The sequence below is a fragment of the Entelurus aequoreus genome, linkage group LG22 (genome assembly GCF_033978785.1).
Source record: "Entelurus aequoreus isolate RoL-2023_Sb linkage group LG22, RoL_Eaeq_v1.1, whole genome shotgun sequence".
Lineage (NCBI taxonomy): Eukaryota > Metazoa > Chordata > Actinopteri > Syngnathiformes > Syngnathidae > Entelurus > Entelurus aequoreus.
The window spans coordinates 35,106,029-35,129,245 of record NC_084752.1 but is presented as its reverse complement, the minus strand read 5'-3'; the positions used below and the strand labels follow the sequence as shown (position 1 = coordinate 35,129,245).

General features: G+C 40.0%; 1 protein-coding gene across 1 annotated transcript in view; it reads left to right on the top strand.

Annotated features, from left to right (window-relative positions):
• ctnna2 (catenin (cadherin-associated protein), alpha 2) overlaps nucleotides 1-23,217 on the top strand; it is a 960,302-nt gene that overhangs the window by 887,109 nt on the left and 49,976 nt on the right. Inside the window, exon 15 of the mRNA XM_062033032.1 lies at nucleotides 18,277-18,458. Within this exon, the coding sequence (XP_061889016.1) occupies nucleotides 18,277-18,458 (182 nt within the window). The remainder of the gene's footprint in view (nucleotides 1-18,276; nucleotides 18,459-23,217) is intronic.

The window sequence follows — 23,217 nt, the reverse complement described above, 5'->3', positions numbered from 1 at the left end:
TTCCTGGTTTTCCACAGCACTATTTTCAACTCGTCCTGAAAAGTTTTCACAGTTCACGTTTTTCAACCGTTTTTTGACCATTCCACCTTCAAAACATTCCTCTTAGTTGAGACAACAAAACGCTTATATTTGTTTTGTATACATTTCCGGATTTCACGAAATTCCAGGAATTCCAAAATACCCATTCTCAATTCAAACTTACTACGTCAACATGTTTTAACCGATTTGAAAAATCCCAACACCATCCCAGGACAATTGTGCGAGTATCAATATTTTAAAAAATGCCTGGTTTTCCCCAAATTCCCAAATTTCCAGGGAATTCCCATTCAAATGAATGGACATATTCACCGTTCTACAATGCCCTGTATTCTCAAAATGTTGCTCCATTTTTAAACCCGATTTCGACCTTTCAATCCTCCACCCACACTCCTCTTCCAATATACATCGAACACAAAAACAAGAGGTTTTTTTCCCCCAAAATGTCCAGTTTTCCTGGAATTTTCCAAAATGTTCTCTCTATTGACTAATCTACTCCATATGCCACATTGTTCATCCGATTTGAACCGTTCCAACATCCACACACTCTACTCACCCTGGACATTCAAGGCAGCATATTACCGGTTCCGAAAATTCCCTGATTACCCTGAATTACTAGGAATTCCCTCCCCCCCCCGCCCCCCCACTGAAAATTAATGGGCCAATTTTCAAACGTGCACAACTACCACACTTCTCACCCGATTCGAACCGTTCTACCACCCCCACACCCCACTCACCTTGAACAATCAAACTAACATTTTCCATTTTCGATTCCAGGAATAGCCAGAATTCCTGGTTTTCCACAGCACTATTTTCAACTCGTCCTGAAAAGTTTTTCAACCGTTTTTTGACCATTCCACCTTCAAAACATTCCTCTTAGTTGAGACAACAAAACGCTTATATTTGTTTTGTATACATTTCCGGATTTCACGAAATTCCAGGAATTCCAAAATACCCATTCTCAATTCAAACTTACTACGTCAACATGTTTTAACCGATTTGAAAAATCCCAACACCATCCCAGGACAATTGTGCGAGTATCAATATTTTAAAAAATGCCTGGTTTTCCCAAAATTCCCAAATTTCCAGGGAATTCCCATTCAAATGAATGGACATATTCATAGTTCTACAATGCCCTGTATTCTCAAAATGTTGCTCCATTTTTAAACCCTATTTCAACCTTTCAATCCTCCGCCCACACTCCCCTTCCAATATATATCGAACACAAAAACAAGAGTTTTTTTTTCCCCAAAATTTCCAGTTTTCCTGGAATTTTCCAAAATGTTCTCTCTATTGACTAATCTACTCCATATGCCACATTTTTCATCCGATTTGAACCGTTCCAACATCCACACACTCTACTCACCCTGGACATTCAAGGCAGCATATTACCGGTTCCGAAAATTCCCTGATTACCCTGAATTACTAGGAAACCCCCCCCCCCCCCGCCCCCCCACTGAAAATTAATGGGCCAATTTTCAAACGTGCACAACTACCACACTTCTCACCCGATTCGAACCGTTCTACCACCCCCACACCCCACTCACCTTGAACAATCAAACTAACATTTTCCATTTTCAATTCCAGGAATATCCAGAATTCCTGGTTTTCCACAGCACTATTTTCAACTCGTCCTGAAAAGTTTTTCAACCGTTTTTTGACCATTCCACCTTCAAAACATTCCTCTTAGTTGAGACAACAAAACGCTTATATTTGTTTTGTGTACATTTCCGGATTTCACGAAATTCCAGGAATTCCAAAATACCCATTCTCAATTCAAACTTACTACGTCAACATGTTTCAACCGATTTGAAAAATCCCAACACCATCCCAGGACAATTGTGCGAGTATCAATATTTTAAAAAATGCCTGGTTTTCCCGAAATTCCCAAATTTCCAGGGAATTCCCATTCAAATGAATGGACATATTCATAGTTCTACAATGCCTGTATTCTCAAAATGTTGCTCCATTTTTAAACCCTATTTCAACCTTTCAATCCTCCACCCACACTCCTCTTCCAATATATCGAACACAAAAACAAGAGTTTTTTTCCCAAAAAATTTCCAGTTTTCCTGGAATTTTCCAAAATGTTCTCTCTATTGACTAATCTACTCCATATGCCACATTTTTCATCCGATTTGAACCGTTCCAACATCCACACACTCTACTCACCCTGGACATTCAAGGCAGCATATTACCGGTTCCGAAAATTCCCTGATTTACCCGGAATTACTAGGAATTCCCCCCCCCCCCCACTGAAAATTAATGGGCTAATTTTCAAACGTGCACAACTACCACACTTCTCACCCGATTCGAACCGTTCTACCACCCCCACACCCCGCTCACCTTGAACAATCAAACTAGCATTTTCCATTTTCGATTCCAGGAATATCCAGAATTCCTAGTTTTCCACAGAACTATTTCAACTCGTCCTGAAAAAGTTTTCACAGTTCACGTTTTTCAACCGTTTTTTGACCATTCCACCTTCAAAACATTCCTCTTAGTTGAGACAACAAAACGCTCACATTTCTGGTTTCATGAAATTCCAGGAATTCCAAAATACCCATTCTCAATTCAAACTGTTACTACGTCAACATGTTTAAACCGATTTAAAAATTTTCAACACCAGGACAATTGTGCTAGTATCAGTATTTTAAAAAATGCCTGGTTTTCCTGAAATTCCCATATTACCAGGGAATTCCCATTCAAATGAATGGACGCATTAATAGTTTTTACAATGCTCTGTATTCTGAAAATGTTGCTCCATTTTTAAACCCGATTTCGACCTTTCAAACCTCTTCCAATATATATATCGAACACAAAAACAAGAGGTTTTTGTCCCCAAAATTTCCAGTTTTCCTGGAATTTTCCAAAATGTTCTCTCTATTGACTAATCTACTCATATGCCACATTTTTCATCCGATTTGAACCGTTCCAACATCCACACACTCTACTCACCCTGGACATTCAAGGCAGCATATTACCGGTTCCGAAATTCCCTGATTACCCTGAATTACTAGGAATCCCCCCCCCCCCCCGCCCCCCAACTGAAAATTAATGGGCCAATTTTCAACCGTGCACAACTACCACACTTCTCACCCGATTCGAACCGTTCTACCACCCCCGACACCCCACTCACCTTGAACAATCAACTAACATTTTCCATTTTCGATTCCAGGAATATCCAGAATTCCTGGTTTTCCACAGCACTATTTTCAACTCGTCCTGAAAAGTTTTTCAACCGTTTTTTTGACCATTCCACCTTCAAAACATTCCTCTTAGTTGAGACAACAAAACGCTTATATTTGTTTTGTATACATTTCCGGATTTCACGAAATTCCAGGAATTCCAAAATACCCATTCTCAATTCAAACTTACTACGTCAACATGTTTTAACCGTTTTGAAAAATCCCAACACCATCCCAGAACAATTGTGCTAGTATCAAATTTTAAAAAATGCCTGGTTTTCCCAAAATTCCCAAATTTCCAGGGAATTCTCATTCAAATGAATGGACATATTCATAGTTCTACAATGCCCTGTATTCTCAAAATGTTGCTCCATTTTTAAACCCTATTTCAACCTTTCAATCCTCCACCCACACTCCTCTTCCAATATACATCGAACACAAAACAAGTGTAGTTTTTTTTTCCAAAAATTTCCAGTTTTCCTAAAATTTCCAAAACGTTCTCCCTATTGACTTATCTACTCCATATGCCACATTTCTCATCCGATTTGAACTGTTCCAACATCCACACACTCCACTCACCCTGGACATTCAAGGCAGCATATTTTCCAGTTACGAAAATTCCCTGATTACCCGGAATTACCAGGAATTTCCCCCCATTGAAAATGAATGGGAAACATACAAACCTCTCCATATCCCACATTTCTCAACCGATTGGAACCGTTCCAACACCAACACACCCCACTCACCCTGGACATTGAAGTGTTTCACTTCCACTCACGCGTATCGGCGGTTCAGCGACTTGCGCACATCGGGCCTTCATAAGGATAATGTATAGTGAGTCACTCTTCCCTCCAAGCATGCTTGCAGTATCTCTCGGCACGCTGATTGGATAACAATGTTGACAGGTCATCCATAATATGGAACTCTCCAGTGTCTGGGCAATTTATTAAAAATAAAACAAAATTAGAGTCGTTGTGAGACGCGGCGCAATCGGAAAGCACGCTAATCCCCACAGACGTCGACTTCGCGGAGTGTATTGGTGCGACACTCCCTCGGCTGGCTTTGCCACTATGTTAAGCTCCCGAGGCTCGCTCCTTGTTGTTATCAGCAGAGTCGGGGAAGGGATTTGAGGATAAGTGAATTTTGGAGAGTGCAGAACGAAGGGAGGAGGATGGATGGAGGGAGGAAGGATGGAGGAGGAAGGATGGAGGTAGGGCTTCAGCGAGCTCCTTGCTGCTTCCCTCCTCCCCTCCCCCGACGTCCCACTCGCTTCACGTGTTTACCTCGGTGCGCTCGGTTTTTTTTTTGGTTCCTGAGCTCCTCTCCTCTCTTTTGTCGCACCAAGTTCAGAGTGAGTGGAAGTAGCAAACACTCTCTCCAAAGTAGAACCTTACATATTAAGAAAGGAGTTTGTAATGCGCAGTTGTCGTTGCCCTTGTTGTCCCACGCTACACTGTCAAAACAAGATTCTCTGCTCACGTAGATTTGAATTAACGTGTTCGGAAAATATACTCAATATTAATCAACTTTTCATAAAATATTTTCATAACTTTTGGGATGTCATGGCCTGAGGGGGTCTGTATGGCTCTCACTGGCACTTAGCGACATTGAGGAGGGGCACAACAAAAACTACAAATGCGCTGACTTGCTTTACGGCATACATCACTCCCCCTTTACTCGTTCGTTAAAAAGACGGAAGTGCCGCCAGAAAACTAAAGAAGAAGAGGAAGAACGTCTTCGTGCAATGACTGCTATCCGTGCAGAAGCTGCAAAACGACCAAAGAACGAAAAAGTTTTGTCTGGGCCAGTCGGGATCAACATTTCCCCGGCTTTCACTACTTGGCGTGAGCTCGAAGATGAGGAGGATTTTCGACCAACGCTGCCTTGACTCTGTTTCATCTGGACTAGTCAGTGACTTTCGATGTTCAAATCAAAATGCTAATGCTAATGTTGGCTATCGGAAATTTGCGTGGCAGCAATACATAGCTACCAGCTTGATAGTTTGCAGTTCCACACGTTCTTTCTTTGCTTCGTACCTGCATCCGCCCCGATACATTCTTGGTACTAGCGTCATGTTTGTAGCACAATCAAAGATCATTTATTGGTCCTGTCTGCTATTTAACTTCAGCCTAGTCTGGAGTGGGAAAAAACCTCCATGCAATGCACACATAAACATGTTACATTTAATCACGACAAGTTGGGGCCCTGGAAGGCGACTGCTGCTATGAAGCGCTGCCATCCGACCATCACCCCAAGGGGAAACAAGCGGTGGTGAAGGCGTGGGGTGGAGGAGGGGGAGTGTGTGCGTGTGTGCCCAATTGTCTTGGGTGTGATGATGTAATTTTTTTTATAGACTGAGGCCGATCTGCAAAAGTTCGACTCCAGGTGTCGTTGAGGACGGAGGGAGGTCAAAAGCGTCCATCATTGAGGTGTCCTCGGGGGTGTTTTCAGAACAGCCTGGTCCTGTTTTCACAGCGTCAAGGCCATTCGAGGGAGTCAAATCGTAGATTAGGATGTTTGTCTTCCGCGAGCAGACAAAACAATGACTTGTCTGTTCTATTCGTCCATGCTGGGTGCTCTCAAATTCAATTAAATGTTCTTTTTCAGCAAGCTTCTCCATGATGTGATCCATCTTGCGATTCAGTTCAGAAATCGCCGCAGTCTGTGATCCCACAGCCCGGCCCAAACCATCCATTGCGACGAACAGCCTTTGGGCTCCTTGAGTGGCTGCCATCGTCTTACGAATTGGACGATACCCCAGAGCAATGCCCAGCCCAATCACGGTTCCAAATAGGTAGATGTCTTCCACGTCCTCGATGGAAAGGACTGAGAGGCACATGATTCTCCATTTATCCCAGGAATCTCTCACGTACCCCGCAGCAATAGTTCCATCAGTGCAGCCAGGCTCCCCTGGAAACCTCTTTTCCTCGTCGAAATGATTTTGTCAATTGCGTCGAGAGTCCAGCTGACTAGTAGTGATAGAAAACAATGTAAGTGCGTGTCAAGTGTGTCTGGATTGGAAATGTCTTCTCACCCAGATGGCCGTTGAGAAGGATCACGTCCAGATGTTGGAGGGGAATCCAAACAGGCCTCGATGGCGGCCATTTGCGTTCCTTTGGTCCATGCTGTACAATCTTCTGCACACACAAGACCAGCATCTGTTTCCTACATCTCTTTATTCTTTTTTTTTCCCACTGTTAATTTTTTTCAATCTCGCTTTTGCTTTCCTTTTGTTTTTTCTCCATCCTGACACCTCTAACCGGCGACATGAGCCAAGCGATGCACTTTGTCACCCCCCACACACCAGCTTTGCTGTGAGGAAATGGAATTACATTTAAAAAAAAAAAAAAACGGCACAGTCAATAGTTTTAACTTTTTTTTTTATTCCTGAACTCATTTATTTCTGCTTCCTGAGTCAATATAATCGACCTAATGGCAGCCGGGTACTCCCACCTCCCTGACAAAAATGCATTATTCATGGGCTGCTTGAATACGTGAGGTAATTATACATTTATCTTCCAAATAATACAGGCGTCTGTGACCTTGCCACAAGATTTATGCCATTTTGGACCTGCCCCCAAAAGGCCTTTACGGGAGCGACGGATATAAGATGTCAAGAAGTCCAATCATTAAAATGTAAAGTTTAGAACTTCATTTTTGTGAGCTGCATGAACACACAAAATGGAGCAATATTCTTTTCTCCTATCAAACTTTTCCCCACTGAGGGCCGCACACTGAAGAATCTAAGCATGCGGGGGCCATTTTTATATTTTTCATTTTCAAAATCAATGCAATATTTGGATTTTTTCCCGAACTTTTAGGACTTTCCTGATGTTCGGTTCCAGGGACCCAGCAGCATTTTTTAATGCTTAAATCTGTTTTTCTTCCCTTGTTTTTATGTTTTATGCCAGGGGTCACCAACGCGGAGCCCGTGGGCACCAGGTCACCCGTAAGGACCAGATGAGTCACCCGCTGGCCTGTTCTAAAACTAGCTCAAATAGCCGCACTTACCAGTGAGCTGCCTCTATTTTTTAAATGTTATTTATTTACTAGCAAGCTGGTCTCGCTTTGCTCGACATTTTTAATTCTAAGAGAGACAAAACTCAAAGAGAATTTGAAAATCCAAGAAAATATTTTAATGACTTCGTCTTCACTAGTTTAAATAAATTCATTAACTTTTTTACTTTGCTTCTTATAACTTTCAGAAAGACAATTTTAGAGAAAAAATACAACCTTAAAAATGATGTTAGGATTTTTAAACACATATACCTTTTTACCTTTTAAATTCCTTCCTCTTTTTTCCTGACAATTTAAATCAATGTTTAAGTTTTTTTATTTTTTTATTGTAAAGAATAATAAATACATTTTAATTTAATTCTTCATTTTAGCTTCTGTTTTTTCGACGAATAATATTTGTGAAATATTTCTTCAAACTTATTATGATTAAAATACAAAAACATTATTCTGGCAAATCTACAAAATCTGTAGAATCAAATTTAAATCTTATTTCAAAGTCTTTTGAATTTCTTTTAACATTTTTGTTCTGGAAAATCTGGAAGAAATAATGATTTGTCTTTGTTAGAAATATAGCTTGGTCCAATTTGTTGTATATTCTAACAAAGTGCAGATTGGATTTTAACCTATTTAAAGCATGTCATCAAAATTCTAAAAATGTATCTTAATCAGGAAAAATTACTAATGATGTTCCATAAATTATTTTTTAAATTTAATAGTATATATATTTATTGTGAGAAATCATTAAGATGATCAGTGTTTCCACAAAGATAAATATCATTAATTATTAATAATAACATAAAGTTAAAGGTAAATTGAGCAAATTAGCTATTTCTGGCAATTTATTTAAGTGTGTATCAAACTGGTAGCCCTTCGCATTAATCAGTACCCAAGAAGTAGCTCTTGGTTTCAAAAAGGTTGGTGACCCCTGTTTTATGCCCTTTTTGTTAACACAATTATGATGATCCGTTGCCCGGAACATGTTTTGTTTTAGTTGTATTCTTTTAGTTTTGTTTTTAGCACCCCTGGGTTTGTCCCCTTAGTTGCCATGAGTGCTGATTATTTTCACCTGCCTCTGATTAGTGTTCGGGATGCTCACCTGCTCCCGGGCATTAATCAGAGAGCTATTTATTCCTGTTTTTCGCCACACTCAGGCTGGCTGTTTTGTTTGCTAATGCAACAAGTTACGTTAGTACTCCTTTGATTCCTGTTTCTCTGTTAGCTTGCCAGTGCTAGCTTTATGTCTTAGCTCCCCGTGCTATCAGCACGCTTGTTCCGTTTTGTATTCCTGCCTGACTGATTTATGGAGAATAAATCATTGTCCTACCTGCACACTACCTCCGGAGTTCCATCTGGATTTTGGGGAAACAATCTGTGCATTAGCATGCGACCCCGCCGTAACAAAAATCCTGTTTTTCATGGCAAAAAAGAAAATATACCATGTCCACATCCACCCCCCTGATGGAAACAAGTACTCCTCCTCCTTCCCAGGTCCACAACCAGCTCCTTGGTCTTCGTCACATTAAGCTGGAGGTGGTTCTTTCCACACCATGTGACAAAGTCCTCCAGCAGTGCCCTGTATTCCTCATCGTCACCATCCTCAATACACCCCACTATCGCAGAGTCATCAGAAAACTTCTGAAGGTGGCAGGACACTGAGTGATAGTGGAAATGGGTGGTGTAGATGGTGAAGAGGAAGGGGGAGAGGACTGTGCCCTGCGGGGCCCCGGTGTTGCTGACCAGCCTGTCAGACACACAGTCCTGCAGTCGCACGTACTGTGGTCTGTCAGTCAGGTAATCAACAACCCAGGACACCAAGGGGGCTTCCACCTGCATCGTCTCCAACTTCACACCCAGTAGTCCAGGCCGTATGGTATTAAAAGCACTGGAGAAGTCAAAAAACATGACCCTCACACTGCTCGCAGGCTTGTCTAGGTGGGTGTGGGCTCGGTTCAGCGTCTTCCACTCCCAGTCGGGGCTGGTAGGCGAATTGGAGTGAGTCCAGGTGGGGCTTGACTGTAGGGCGGAGTTGTTCCAGGACCAACCTCTCCATGGTCTTCATGATATGGGAGGTTAGAGCCACCGGCCTGTAGTCCTTCGACGTGCTGGGTCGCGAGCACTTGGGGATGGGGAACCACGCATGAGGTTTTCCACAGTGTGGGGACTTTCTGCAGCCTAAGGCTCATGTTGAAGATGTGATGTAGCACACCACACAGCTGTGGGGCGCAGGGTTTGAGCACCCTGGGGCTCACAACGTCAGGGTCATCAAACTGAGGGTGAGGTGTTAAGTGGGAGGAGGTAGTCATTGGAGTTGGGGGGCTGTGAGGAGGGGTTGGGGGATGGATTGGTTCGCTGAAGTTGTTAGGGGGGCGGCTGGCATGTCTTAGGGGGGGGAGCTTGTCGGAGCCACTGTGTCAAACCTGTTAAAGAACTGGTTTAGTTCATCGGCCCTCTCTTTGTCTCCGTCCACCCCCCTTCCCCCTGACGGTTTGAGGCCGGTGATGGTCTGCATACCTCTCCAAACCGCCTTCATGTTGTTGTCCTTCAGCTTCCCTTCCAGCTTCCTCCTGTAGTTCTCCTTGGCCTCCCTGAGTTTGGTCTTCAGCAGCCCCTGAACTCTTTTCACCTCCTCCCTGTTACCAGCATTGAATGCCCTCTTTTTCTCATTCAGTAGGGCTTTGATGTCCTCGGTCACCCACGGCTTGTTGTTTGGGTAGCAGGTAACCATCCTTGATGGGACATTTGAGTCAACACAGAAGTTGATATAGTCTGTGATGCACTCTGTGAGCCCGTCAATGTCCTCTACATGAGGCTCCATGAGCACCTGCCAGTCAGTGACCTCAAAACAGCCCTGTAGTGTCTCTTGGACTCCTTTTGACCACCTTATCGCTGTTTTTTTTGGTCACAGGCTGTCTTTTGATCAGAGGCACATAACAGGGGTTGAGGTAAACAAGGTTGTGGTCTGACCGACGCATCCTTGATGTTTGCGTACAGCAGGTCCAGGATCTTATTTCCTCTGGTGTGGCAGCTGACATACTGAGTGAAGTTGGGTAGTGATTTGTCCATAGTAACATGGTTAAAATCTCCCGAGATGAGGATGAGAGCTTTCGGGTGCCTGGTTTGTAGTCTGGCTATCAAGCTGTGGATGACGTCACTGGCAGCTGCAGCGTTAGCAGAGGGGGGGGGGGGGGGGGGGGGGGGGGGGGTGTATACTGCCATCACGACAACATGCGAAATCTCCCTGGGCAAATAATATGGTCTGAATCCTACAGCTAACATCTCTATATTCGGGTATATACATTTGACCTGTATGCTCTTTTATTTCACTTTTTTATGTGTTTTTTCATTAAATGTTTTTTGAATGTGCCAGGGTCCGCTAAAAAAATAGCTGCCTTTCCGGAACTATGGGTTGGTTTGCTAAAATATGGAAAGGAGACTGATCTCCAGTTTGACCCAGATTGAGACAAGTTCGATTGATGAGCCTTTTGTGCACTGCTGATTTTATATTCATTTCTTTTGAGGCTGGGGGCTGGGGGGGTGGAGGGGACAACATTGGATTTGTATTGTACTGTATTTCTTTTAACTGTTTGCCAAAAAAATTACCGTATTTTTTTCCCTCAAAACTCGAGAGTGGGCCTTATAACCTTAGTTTTGTTCTGCATAGCCTAATGTACGGAATAATTCTGGTTTTGCTTACCGACCTCAAAGCTATTTTATTTGGTACATGGTGTAATGATAAGTGTGACCAGTAGATGGCAGTCAAACATGAGATATATGTGTAGACTGCAATATGATGGCAGTCACATATAAGAGATATGTGTAGACTGCAATATGACTCAAGTAAACAACACCAACATTGTATATGTTCCATTGATGTAGAACATTACACAGGGCGCTTAAAAATCTATCAAAATGTTTTAGTACGACTTTGGTAAGCTATGAAGCCACACCGCTTGATGGATTGTACTGTGCTTCAACATAGGAGTATTATTATGATGTGTATATAAGGTACGACATATTGTCTGGTGTTTTGTTTCACAATATTATGCAAAAGCAACTTTTCTTACCTTCTGGTACCTGCTGAGCTGTATTTGGGATCTGCATAAGTCCTGAAAATTTGTGTGTGTCCGCTTTTGTAGTCCGTGACGACACCGTAGTCGATAAACTTTTTTCTTTTTCTCTATCTTCTTGTTATGTGACATTCATCCTCCACTGTTGCCATTTCTAATATAAAGTAGTGTAAAGTTCTTACTTATATCTGTCAGTAAACTCGCCATGAAAGCACTAAAACATACCGGTGTAGTGAGTTTACATTATTCACCCAAGGAACTTTAGTTATTAGAGAGTTCCGGACGGATGTTTTTTCACGGGACACATTTCGGGTGTTGTTGTTGCACTAGTGAGCCACGGATGAGGAGGTGCTGCTCCGTTATTGATTGAAGTAAAGTCTGATTGACATTAAAACAGTTAGCTCCATCTTTTGACACTTCTTCCACTCCCGTCCTTGCACGCTACACCGCTACAACAAAGATGACGGGGAGAAGACGCTGTCCAAGTGGAGGCACGTGAATAAGACTGCCCACAAAACGGCGCATCCTGAAGCGACTGTCAGAAAGTTACTTGAAGATAATCTGTAAAACATCATCTATGCAACATTTTGACCAAAGAACCACCATTACATGTTAAGTAGACAGGTGTTTTTCAACTTTTTTTGAGCCAAGGCACATTTTTTGCGTAGAAAAAATGCGGAGGCACACCACCAGCAGAAATCATTAAAAAACGAAACTCAGTTGACATTAAAAACTCGTTGTCGCAATTGTTGGATATGACTTTAAAGCATAACCAAGCATGCATCACTATAGCTCTTGTCTCAAAGTAGGTGTACTGTCACCACCTGTCACATCACACCCTGACTTATTTGGACTTGTTTGCTGTTTTCCTGTGTCTAGTGTTTTACTTCTTGTCTTGCGCTCCTATTTTGGTGGCTTTTTCTCTTTTTTTGGTATTTTCCTGTTGCAGTTTCATGTCTTCCTTTGAGCGATATTTCCCACATATACTTTGTTTTAGCAATCAATAATATTTCAGTTGTTTTTATCCTCCTTTGTGGGGACATTGTTGATTGTCACGTCATGTTCGGATGTACATTGTGGACGCCGTCTTTGCTCCACAGTAAGTCTTTGCTGTCGTCCAGCATTCTATTTTTGTTTACTTTGTAGCCAGTTCAGTTGTAGTTTTGTTCTGCATAGCCTTCCCTAAGCTTCAATGCCTTTTCTTAGGGGCACTCACCTTTTGTTTATTTTTTTGGTTTAAGCATTAGACACCTTTTTACCTGCACCCTGCCTCCCGCTGTTTCCGACATCTACAAAGCAAATAGCTACCTGCTGATATAGAAGAGTATTACACGGCTACTCTGCTGAGCTCTAGAAAGCACCGACACTCAACAACAACACATCATTTGCAGACTTTAATTACTGATTTGAAAAAAATATTTTTAACCCAAATAGGTGAAATTAGATCATCTCCCACGGCACACCAGACTGTATCTCACGGCAAACTAGTGTGCCACGGCACAGTGGTTGAAAAACACTGATGTAGACCACAAGGAAGTCTTTTACATTTAGACAAAAATCATACTAATATGACTCCTTTAATGCGCCTTATATATGAAAAAAAGATCGAAAATAGACCATTCATCATGGTCCGGAAAATTCCGTAAATAAACACGTTAAAAAATGGCCCCAAGGCCGCACTTTGCACACCTGCGCTCTAAACCCTCTTGTTTTTTGAACAACTGTATTGTTGATAATAGAGGTAAATTATTGGTATTATTCATTATCAATATTGTTATTTCTATTTCTATTGGTATTTGTATTGCTCCATTTGTAGTGTAATCATGTTTATTGTAGAGATGTCCGATAATGGCTTTTTTACCGATATCCGATATTCCGATTTTGTCCAACTCTTAATTACTGATACCGATATCAACCGATACCGATATATAAAGTGGTGGAATTAACACATTATTATGCCTAATTTTGTTCTGATGTCCCGCTGGATGCATTAAACAATGTAACAAGGTTTTCCAAAATAAATCAATTTAAGTTATGGAAAGAAAATGCCAACATGGCACTGCCATATTTATTATTGAAGTCACAAAGTGCATTCTTTTTTTTTTTTACATGCCTCAAAACAGCAGCTTGGAATTTGGGACATGCTCTCCCTGAAAGAGCATGAGGAGGTTGAGGTGGGCGGGGTTGGGGGGGGTAAGGTTGAGGTGGGGTGGGGGGGGTTGGGGTAGCGGGGGTGTATATTGTAGCGTCCCGGAAGAATTAGTGCTGCAAGGGATTCTGGGTATTTGTTTTGTTGTGTTCATGTTGTGTTACGGTGCGGATGTTCTCCCGAAATGTGTTTGTCATTCTTGTTTGGTGTGGGTTCACAGTGTGGCGCATATTTGTAACAGTGTTAAAGTTGTTTATACGGCGACCCTCAGTGTGACCTGTATGGCTGTTGACCAAGTATGTATTGTATTCACTTGTGTGTGTGAAAAGCCGTAGATATTATGTGACTGGGCCGGCACGCAAAGGCAGCGCCTTTAAGGTTTATTGGCGCTCTGTACTTCTCCCTACGTCCGTGTTTTTAAAAAGTCATACATTGTACTATTATTAAAACCGATACCGATAATTTTTAAACCGATACCGATAATTTCTGATATTACATTTTAAAGCATTTATCGACATCTCTAATAATAATATGACTCCTTTAATGCGCCTTATAATCCGGTGCACCTTATATATGAAAAAAAGATCAAAAATCGACCAATCATCATCAGTGCGCCTTATAATCTGGTATGCCCTATGGTCTGGTTCGGTAAATAAACACAATGGCCCCTAGGCCGCACTTTGCACACCTGCGCTCTAACCCGTCTTGTTTTTTGAACAAATGTATTGTTGATAATAGAAGTAAATTATTGGTATTATTCATTATCGATATTGTTATTTATATTTATATTGGTATTTGTATTGATCCATTTGTAATGTAATAATTAGGGATGTCCGATAATGGCTTTTTTGCCGATATCCGATATTCCGATATTGTCCAACTCTTAATTACCGTTACCGATATCAACCGATACCGATATATACAGTCGTGGAATTAACACATTATTATGCCTAATTTGGACAACCAGGTATGGTGAAGATAAGGTCCTTTTTAAAAAAAATTATAAAATAAAATAAGATAAATAAATTAAAAACATTTTCTTGAATAAAAAAGAAAGTAAAACAATATAAAAACAGTTACATAGAAACTAGTAATTAATGAAAATTTGTAAAATTAACTGTTAAAGGTTAGTACTATTAGTGGACCAGCAGCACGCACAATCATGTGTGCTTATGGACTGTATCCCTTGCAGACTGTATTGATATATATTGATATATAATGTAGGAACCACAATATTAATAACAGAAAGAAACAACCCTTTTGTGTGAATGAGTGTAAATGGGGGAGGGAGGTTTTTTGGGTTGGTGTACTAATTGTAAGTGTATCTTGTGTTTTTTATGTTGATTTAATAAAATAAATAAATAAATAAAAACGATCCCGATAATTAAAAAAACGATAACGATCATTTCCGATATTACATTTTAAAGCATTTATCTTGCTCCGGCCCCGGCTGCACCAAATAATAATATATATATGCATTTAATAAAGTCAAATACAAATAAGGCATCAAGAGAAGTATCCCACACTTCTATTGTGTAAAGTAAATTTGAACAGTGGATATAGATCATCTACATCAGGGGTGTCCAAAGTGCGGCCCAGGGGCCATTTGCGGCCCGCAGGTAATTTTTTAACGGCCCCATGGCATGGCACATTCTAAAAATACGATGAAAATAAAATAAAAAATATAGTGGTATAAAAGAGCAAACAGGTGAAATGTAACAAGGAAATGTTGCATTATTTACTCTAATAACACAAAGCTGCCATGCAGGCTGTTTCTTTCTTTAAAAAAAAATAATGAATAAAAATCAATGTCATTATGAATTATTGACCTATTCAAGGCTCCAATTACTTCACATTAAATATTCCACTTTGAGATATTTTTTGGGGAAAATGTTGCATATTTTTTGGTTGCCATTTAAAAAACAAAGTTTTTTAAAGAAGGGCCTAAAACGAACAAACAAAAAACATAAACACCAATAAAACTTATAATTGACTGATAGATCTGAAGTTGATCTTGAGACTATTATGGTAAAAGTTTAAAAAAATGTTGGATTTATTTTTTTAAACTTTACTGAGCAGTACCATTTTGGAACCCCAATAATTTTAGTGGGACTTTTTTTTTTTTTAAAGTATCATTGCTCAAAAAAATTATGAATTAAAATCAATGTTGCTATGAGTTATTGACCTTTTTAAGACTCCAATTATTATATAATCTCAAATATTCCACTTAAAAATTTTATTGGGGGAAAATATTGCATATTTTGTGTTTTTTTCCTTAAAAAGAAACGGTTTTCCTTGACAAAAATGGCATGCAACTTAAATCTTTAAAAGCGTTTTATTGACAGATAGACCTAATGTTGATCTAGAGCAGGGGTCACCAACCTTTTTGAAACCAAGACCTACTTCTTGGGTACTGATTAATGCGAAGGGCTATCAGTTTGATACACACTTAAATAAATTGCCAGAAATAGCCAATTTGCTCAATTTACCTTTAACTCTATGTTATTATTAATAATTAATGATTTTTACACTTAATTGAATGGTTTAAAAGAGGAGAAAACACGAAAAAAATGACAATTACATTTTGAAACATAGTTTATCTTCAATTTCGACTCTTTAAAATTCAAAATTCAACCGAAAAAAAGAAGAGACAAACTTAAAAAAAGAATTTATGGAACATCATTAGTAATTTTTCCTGATTAAGATTAATTTTAGAATTTTGATGACATGTTTTAAATAGGTTAAAATCCAATCTACACTTTGTTAGAATATATAACAAATTGGACCAAGCTATATTTCTAACAAAGACAAATCATTATTTCTTTTAGAATTTCCAGAACAAAAATTTTAAAAGAAATTCAAAAGACTTTGAAATAAGATTTAAATTTGATTCTACAGATTTTCTAGATTTGACAGAATAATTTTTTTGAATTTTAATCATAATAAGTTTGAAGAAATATTTCACAAATATTCTTCGTCGAAAAAACAGAAGCTAAAATGAAGAATTAAATTAAAATGTATTTATTATTCTTTACAATAAAAAAAATAAAAATACTTGAACATTGATTTAAATTGTCAGGAAAGAAGAGGAAGGAATTTAAAAGGTAAAAAGGTATAAGTGTTTAAAAATCCTAAAATCATTTTTAAGGTTGTATTTTTTCTCTAAAATTGTCTTTCTGAAAGTTATGAGAAGCAAAGTAAAAACAAATAATGAATTTAAACAAGTGAAGACCAAGTCTTTAAAATATTTTCTTGGATTTTCAAATTCTATTTGAGCTTTGTCTCTCTTAGAATTAAAAATGTCGGGCAAAGCGAGACCAGCTTGTTAGTAAATAAATAAAATTAAAAAAATAGAGGCAGCTCACTGGTAAGTGCTGCTATTTGAGCTATTTTTAGAACAGGCCGGCGGGCTACTCATCAGGGGCCGTACTTATCAAGCTTCTTAGAGTGCCATTTTACACTTAAGTCCTGAGAATTTGCGAAATTTAGTCCTACTCTCAAACTTAAGAATAAAAGCTTTTTATCAACGTTCTTAAGTCTAAGAATCACTCCTACTCTCCACGATATTTAAGAGACCTTCAGAGGTGTCTTAAGTGGTTAGGAGTTGCCAGCAGGGGATGGCACTGAGGCGAGAGAGACGTGCGCGAACGTTCAGGGAACGGAACAATGTTTTTTTTTTTTTTGACGAGGAGCAGCTGATCAAATGGTATCGTTTAGACAGAGCGGATATTATTTTTGTCACAGATTTAATCATTTTCGATTCCTTGTTGATTTCTGCATGTGTCTGCAGTGGGCTAGTATATATAGAGCCACCCACACCAGTTTCAAATTAGTTGCCTAATTAAGGAATTGGAAAGAAAATGTTATGACAGTAGCGTATGTGTGTGGCCGTGAGGTGAGTGACGTCAGTGAGTGTGTGGGCGAGAGAAGAGAGGGAGCGGTAGCGTGAGTGCCGGCGGGGACTAGTTTGTTTTGTATTATTTTGTAGTTTATTGTCAAAATATACACTCCCATTGTCCACTTAAATATTTCCAAGATATTTCTTTATTCTTAGACAACGGATTCCCTTCCGTGATTGGTCATTTCTTTGGACACAGAAATGACGTCACCTAAAATTCCGTTTACGGCACATAGTAATGTCGTAATTCAGCTCTGAGTGTGACACTTAAGATTCAGTCCTACACTTCGCTGAAAGTGTGAGTAAGACGCTTGATAACTAACTTTTAAGTGCAGCTTTCAGCGAATAATTTATTTACTCTTAAGTCAACTCTTAGCAGACTTCTTAGGAGTAATTCTAAGAAGCTTGATAAGTACGGCCCCTGGTCCTTACGGGCTACCTGGTGCCCGCGGGCTCCGCGTTGGTGACCCCTGATCTAGAGATTTAAACCTTGAATAATAATAATAATAATAATAATAATAATAATAATACTAAATAATGACACATTTGTAATATTTTTTTTGACCAAAACCTTTTGGGGTCCCCGTGATCAAGTCTGAGTGGAGGCCTAAATTTATCTTTTTTATACATATATTGTATTGGTTTTTAAAATACAAAATATCAAAATGGCCCCCGCTTGCTTTGATTTTTCAGTGTGCGGCCCTCAGTGGAAAAAGTTTGGACACCCCTGATCTACATCAACTATATGATTTGCCTGAGAAGCTGGACAGGACAAAAAAATAAATAAATAAATACATTTTAAAAAAAATAACCCCTCTTATTTGCTTTCTTTCTCGGTCTCCACCTTTGCCCTCCTTACCTGAATTCGTCTCTCCTCCGAACCCAAAGGCTGCTGTGTGACGTCTGCTTTCCTCCCCGCAGGCCATCATGGCGCAGCTCCCCCAGGAGGAAAAGGCCAAGATCGCCGAGCAGGTGGAGAGTTTCAGGCAGGAAAAGTGCAAGCTGGACGCCGAAGTGGCCAAGTGGGACGACAACGGCAACGACATCATCGTGCTGGCCAAGCAGATGTGCATGATCATGATGGAGATGACCGACTTCACCAGGTGAGCAGGGACCGGTAGTTCTAGTACTTCACGGCTCTAACAAGTGCATTCCAGGAAATGTGATTATGCTCGGGGGAAAAACAACAATTATAACCTCTCAAAAGGAGACCTCAAAATCTTTTTGCTCCTGTAATTTTCCTCTCAAGCTTAAGAGATCAATTTTGTCTCATTCTGTTTGTTTATTTTAATTCTCAACCAGTCTGGCTGTGTTGAAGGAGCTCAGACGACATGTGATTGCGGTGGATAGAAAAAGGGAGAATCGGCGTATTTTGGCGATAAAGTCGAAGCTATAAACACTGAAGTCGTTCTGCAAGAAGAGCTTAGCTCTTGTTAGCTAGCTAGTGGCTAACGAACGAAGTTGGGTTTTACAATATAACTAAAACTATTCATACTTACTAAAGCGTCCCATGTGTGATGTCTGTAGGAGTGTTTTCATGCATATTTGTACATGCTATCGTAATGTAATGAAGCTAGCATCGTTAGCTAATATGCTAACATGTTTACACGAGTGTCTGTGTTAGTATTATTAACTTACAACGTCATTATTTTTGTATTGTTTCACTTTCACAAATTCCTCAGTAAATTCACCAAAACGTCACCGTGGAGTTATTGAGTCTGTTTAGCTCAGGGGTCGGCAACCTTTACCACTCAAAGAGCCATTTTGGCAAGTTTCACAAATTAAAGAAAGTAATGGGAGCCACAAAAAAAAATTTTAAATTTAAAATGGAAAACACCGCATACAAAGCTTAAACGCTTTGTGCTATGTTAACTAAGGGTCTCCGACACACGCACCGGCACGCACTTTAATGTGGAAATTTGATGTTAGTGCAGCCCGCGAGTTTTGAATGAATGGCGCTTGATAGCGTCATACTTGCCAACCCTCTCATTTTTCCCGGGAGACTCCCGAATATCAGAGCGTGATGACACTGCATTTGGCGCCCTCTGCAGTCTGCCCTAACAGTGTACGTGCTCGACCACACGTAGAATGCAATTTCAGCTTGCTCACGTAAGTGACAGCAAGGCGTACTAGCTCAGCAGCCACACATCTTACACTGACGGTACCAATACCCAGAATCCCATGCAGCCCTAACTCTTCCGCTCAACCAACGCACGGAGGGGGGGGGGGTTGATGTGTGGGGGGATTTGGTGGTAGCGGGGGTGTATAATGTAGACCGGAAGAGTTAGGGCTGCATGGGATTCTGGGTAATGGTTGTGTTGTGTTTATGTTGTGTTACGGTGGGATGTTCTCCAGAAATGTGTTTTTCATTCTTTTTTGGTGTGGGTTCACAGTGTGGCGCATATTTGTAACGTAACAATGTTAAAGTTGTTTGATACGGCTACCGTCAGTGTAAGCTGTGTGGCTGATGAGTAAGTATGCTTTGCTGTCTCCTGTGTGTACAAGTAAAAGCTACATGCAACATGTGGCTGGACTGGCATGCTATATGTAAATGCTATAGAGGACAATTACTGCAGTGCAATTAGGGCACGCCCTTTATTTAGTAATTAGAGTGTAAATAGGATTATTTTTTCCCTGGGAGTAATCTATGAGGGACACTGAGATCCATAAATCTCCTGGGAAAATCGGGGGGGTCGGCATGTATGTAGCTGAGCCGCATCAGAGTGGTCAAGGAGCCGCATGCGGCTCCGGAGCCGCGGGTTGCCGACCCCTGGTTTAGCTGATTGGAGAGCTAGCTTGCGCAGCTATTGGGTCCATGACCATGACTTCTGTTTTGTTTGAGCAGCCGTTTTACTGCCGCGTTACAGACACCGTTTGGAAACAATTAAGGTGTTGTATTGTTTGTGCTATGGCGCCACCTTTTGACAAACTCAAACGCGTCCAGTGTTCTTCTATTTAGGGCTTTCAACCGGAAGTAGAAGTGCGGTTTAGTCATGTAGCCGTCCATAATGGTTCTACTTCATTCGTCACTCCAAGTAGCATTTGTAAGTTTTACAATATAACTAAAACTGTTTACACTAACTAAAGCGTTGCATGTGTGATGTCTGCATATTTGTACATGCTATCGTAATGTAATGAAGCTAGCATTGTTAGCTTATATGCTAACATGTTTACAAGTGTCTGTGTTGATATTATTAACTTACAACGTCATTATTTTTGTATTGTTTCACTTTCACAAATTCCTCAGTAAATTCACCAAAACGTCACCGTGGAGTTATTGAGTCTGTATAGCTGATTGGAGAGCTAGCTTGCGCAGCTAGTGGGTCCATGACCATGACTTCTGTTTTGTTTGAGCAGCCGTTTTACTGCCGCGTTACAGACACCATTTGGAAACAATTAAGGTGTTGTATTGTTTGTGCTATGACCCACCTTTTGAACACATTCAGATTCGTCCAGTGTTCTTCTATTTAGGGCTTTTAACCGGAAGTAGAAGTTCCGTTCAGTCTTGTAGCCGTCCATAACGATTTTACTTCATGTGTCACTCCAAGTAGCATTTGTAAGTTTTACAATATAACTAAAACTGTTTACACTTACTAAACCGTTGCATGTGTAATGTCTGTAGGAGTGTCTCCATGCATATTTGTATATGCTATCATAATGTAATGAAGCTAGCATCGTTAGCATTAGCTAATATGCTAACATGATTACGAGTGTCTGTGTTAGTATTATTAACTTCAGTTTCACAAATTCCTCAGTAAATTCAGCAAAACGTCACCGTTGAGTCATTGAGTTTGTTTAGCTGATTGGAGAGCTAGCTTGTTAAAAACTAATGATAAAGTTGAAGCTATAGACACTGAAACGCAGCTCTGCAAGAGGTGCTAAGCTCTTGTTAGCCGTTATCTAGCTAGCAGCTAACGGCCGTCTGGAGTCGGCAGTGTTTTAGCTACTTCTAAATCACTAATCCTGGCCTCCATGGCGACAAATAAAGTACGTTTCTTACAAGTATTATTATCACTGCAGGACGAGGAATAGCTAAACATGCTTCACTACACACCGTAGGATACAATAGCTCACCGCTAACAGTGACCTAGAATGTAAACAAATGCAGTGGGTGGGTCTACACAGACATCGACTGTAACGATACCAATTACAAGACGGTATATAGTCGATACTACTCTGATTAAATTTATATTTTTTATTATCACAAAATCTCTCGTCTTTTGTAATGTTTATTTATCATTATAAAGTCAGTAAATACGTCCCTGGACACATGAGGACTTTGAATATGACCAATGTATGATCTTGTAACTACTTGGTATCACATCGATACCTAAATGTGTGGTATCATCCAAAACTAATGTAAAGTATCAAAGAAGAGAAGAATAAGTGATTATTACATTTTAACAGAAGTGTAGATAGAACATGTTGAAACAGAAAATAAGCAGATATTAACAGTAAATGAACAAGTAGATTAATAATACATTTTTACAGTTTGTCCCTCATAATGTTGACAAAATGAAAGAATGATAAATGACACAATATGTTACTGCATGCGCCAGCAGACTAATTACTTAAAGACAAGTTGTCTAGTATGTTCACTATCTTATTTAATGACAAAATGTATTATTTGTTTGCTATAAAAAAACATACGTTTAATGTATCATTGTCTGTTAAAATCAAGCCAATAATGACATTTTTTGTGGTCCCCTTTATTTTGAAAAGTATTGAAAGTACATCTTGGTACCTAAAATGTTAAAGCTCCACAACAAACGACACAACAAAAAGGCTCCAAAGGCCATTTCTGATTGAAAACAAATGACTGCGTACATTATATTAATATTTCAAGTTGGACTCCTGGCTTTGAGTTTGTCCAACAGATGGCGCTGCTTTTTCCCATTCAAAGCATGCAGAAAAATAATAACGCACTACTCACTCGCTGTCAACTGGCGCGTTAAAACAAAAATAAATGATATATATATACCATACAGTATTAAGATTTTTATTGCCTCATTCGGTTTACCCGACACATGAAAAGTGACAAATTGGGGGGGGTGCACTATCCACTTTAGCCACCAGATAGCAGTAAAGTGTTGAATATCTTAAAATGTGTTTTGTGGCAATACCAGTTTTGACCACAGCGTCAGTTGCTATGGAGAGTGGTGCTTTCCACCATTTTCAGCAGACTGCATTGCAAAATGATGAACCCTCGCCTTCAGATTGGTTCACTGTGCTTTTTTTTGGTTGGAAATGTTTTATTAAATTCCGAATGTTCGGGGCAGCGTGGTTTGGGAGGTTGAGTGGGAAGTCCAATTGACTGCAGGGTCGTTGGTTGGAATCCTGCTGCCTCCATCCTGGTCACTGACAGGGAAAGTCGGGCTGGGAATTTTTGGGCACAATTTGATTCCATTTTTGGGGGTAACGATTCAAACGGTTCTCAAGTCAAAATCATTTATTTTAACAACGTTGTGTGCCAGTTCTATGGAGAACTACATCCCTCCATATATCAGACAAACAGCTGTGATACATTTCTATATTACTTTAAAGGAAACTGGTTTTGTTTAGGAAAATTCTACCCAAACATTTAATAAAGTCAAATACAAACAAGGTAACAAAAGAAGTATCCGACACTTGTCTTTTCCGAAGTAAATATATATAATTTACATCTACAATGGTAATCAATGTGGTGAAAATTGTTCAACCCATCCCCTTGTTCACCCCCTGGGAGGTGAGGGGAGCAGTGAGCAGCAGCGGTGGCCGTGCCCGGGAATCATTTTGGGGATTTAACCCCCAATTCCAACCCTTGATGCTGAGTGATTGAAAAAAAATCTAAAATCGATTAAAAAAAAATACAATTATGTATAT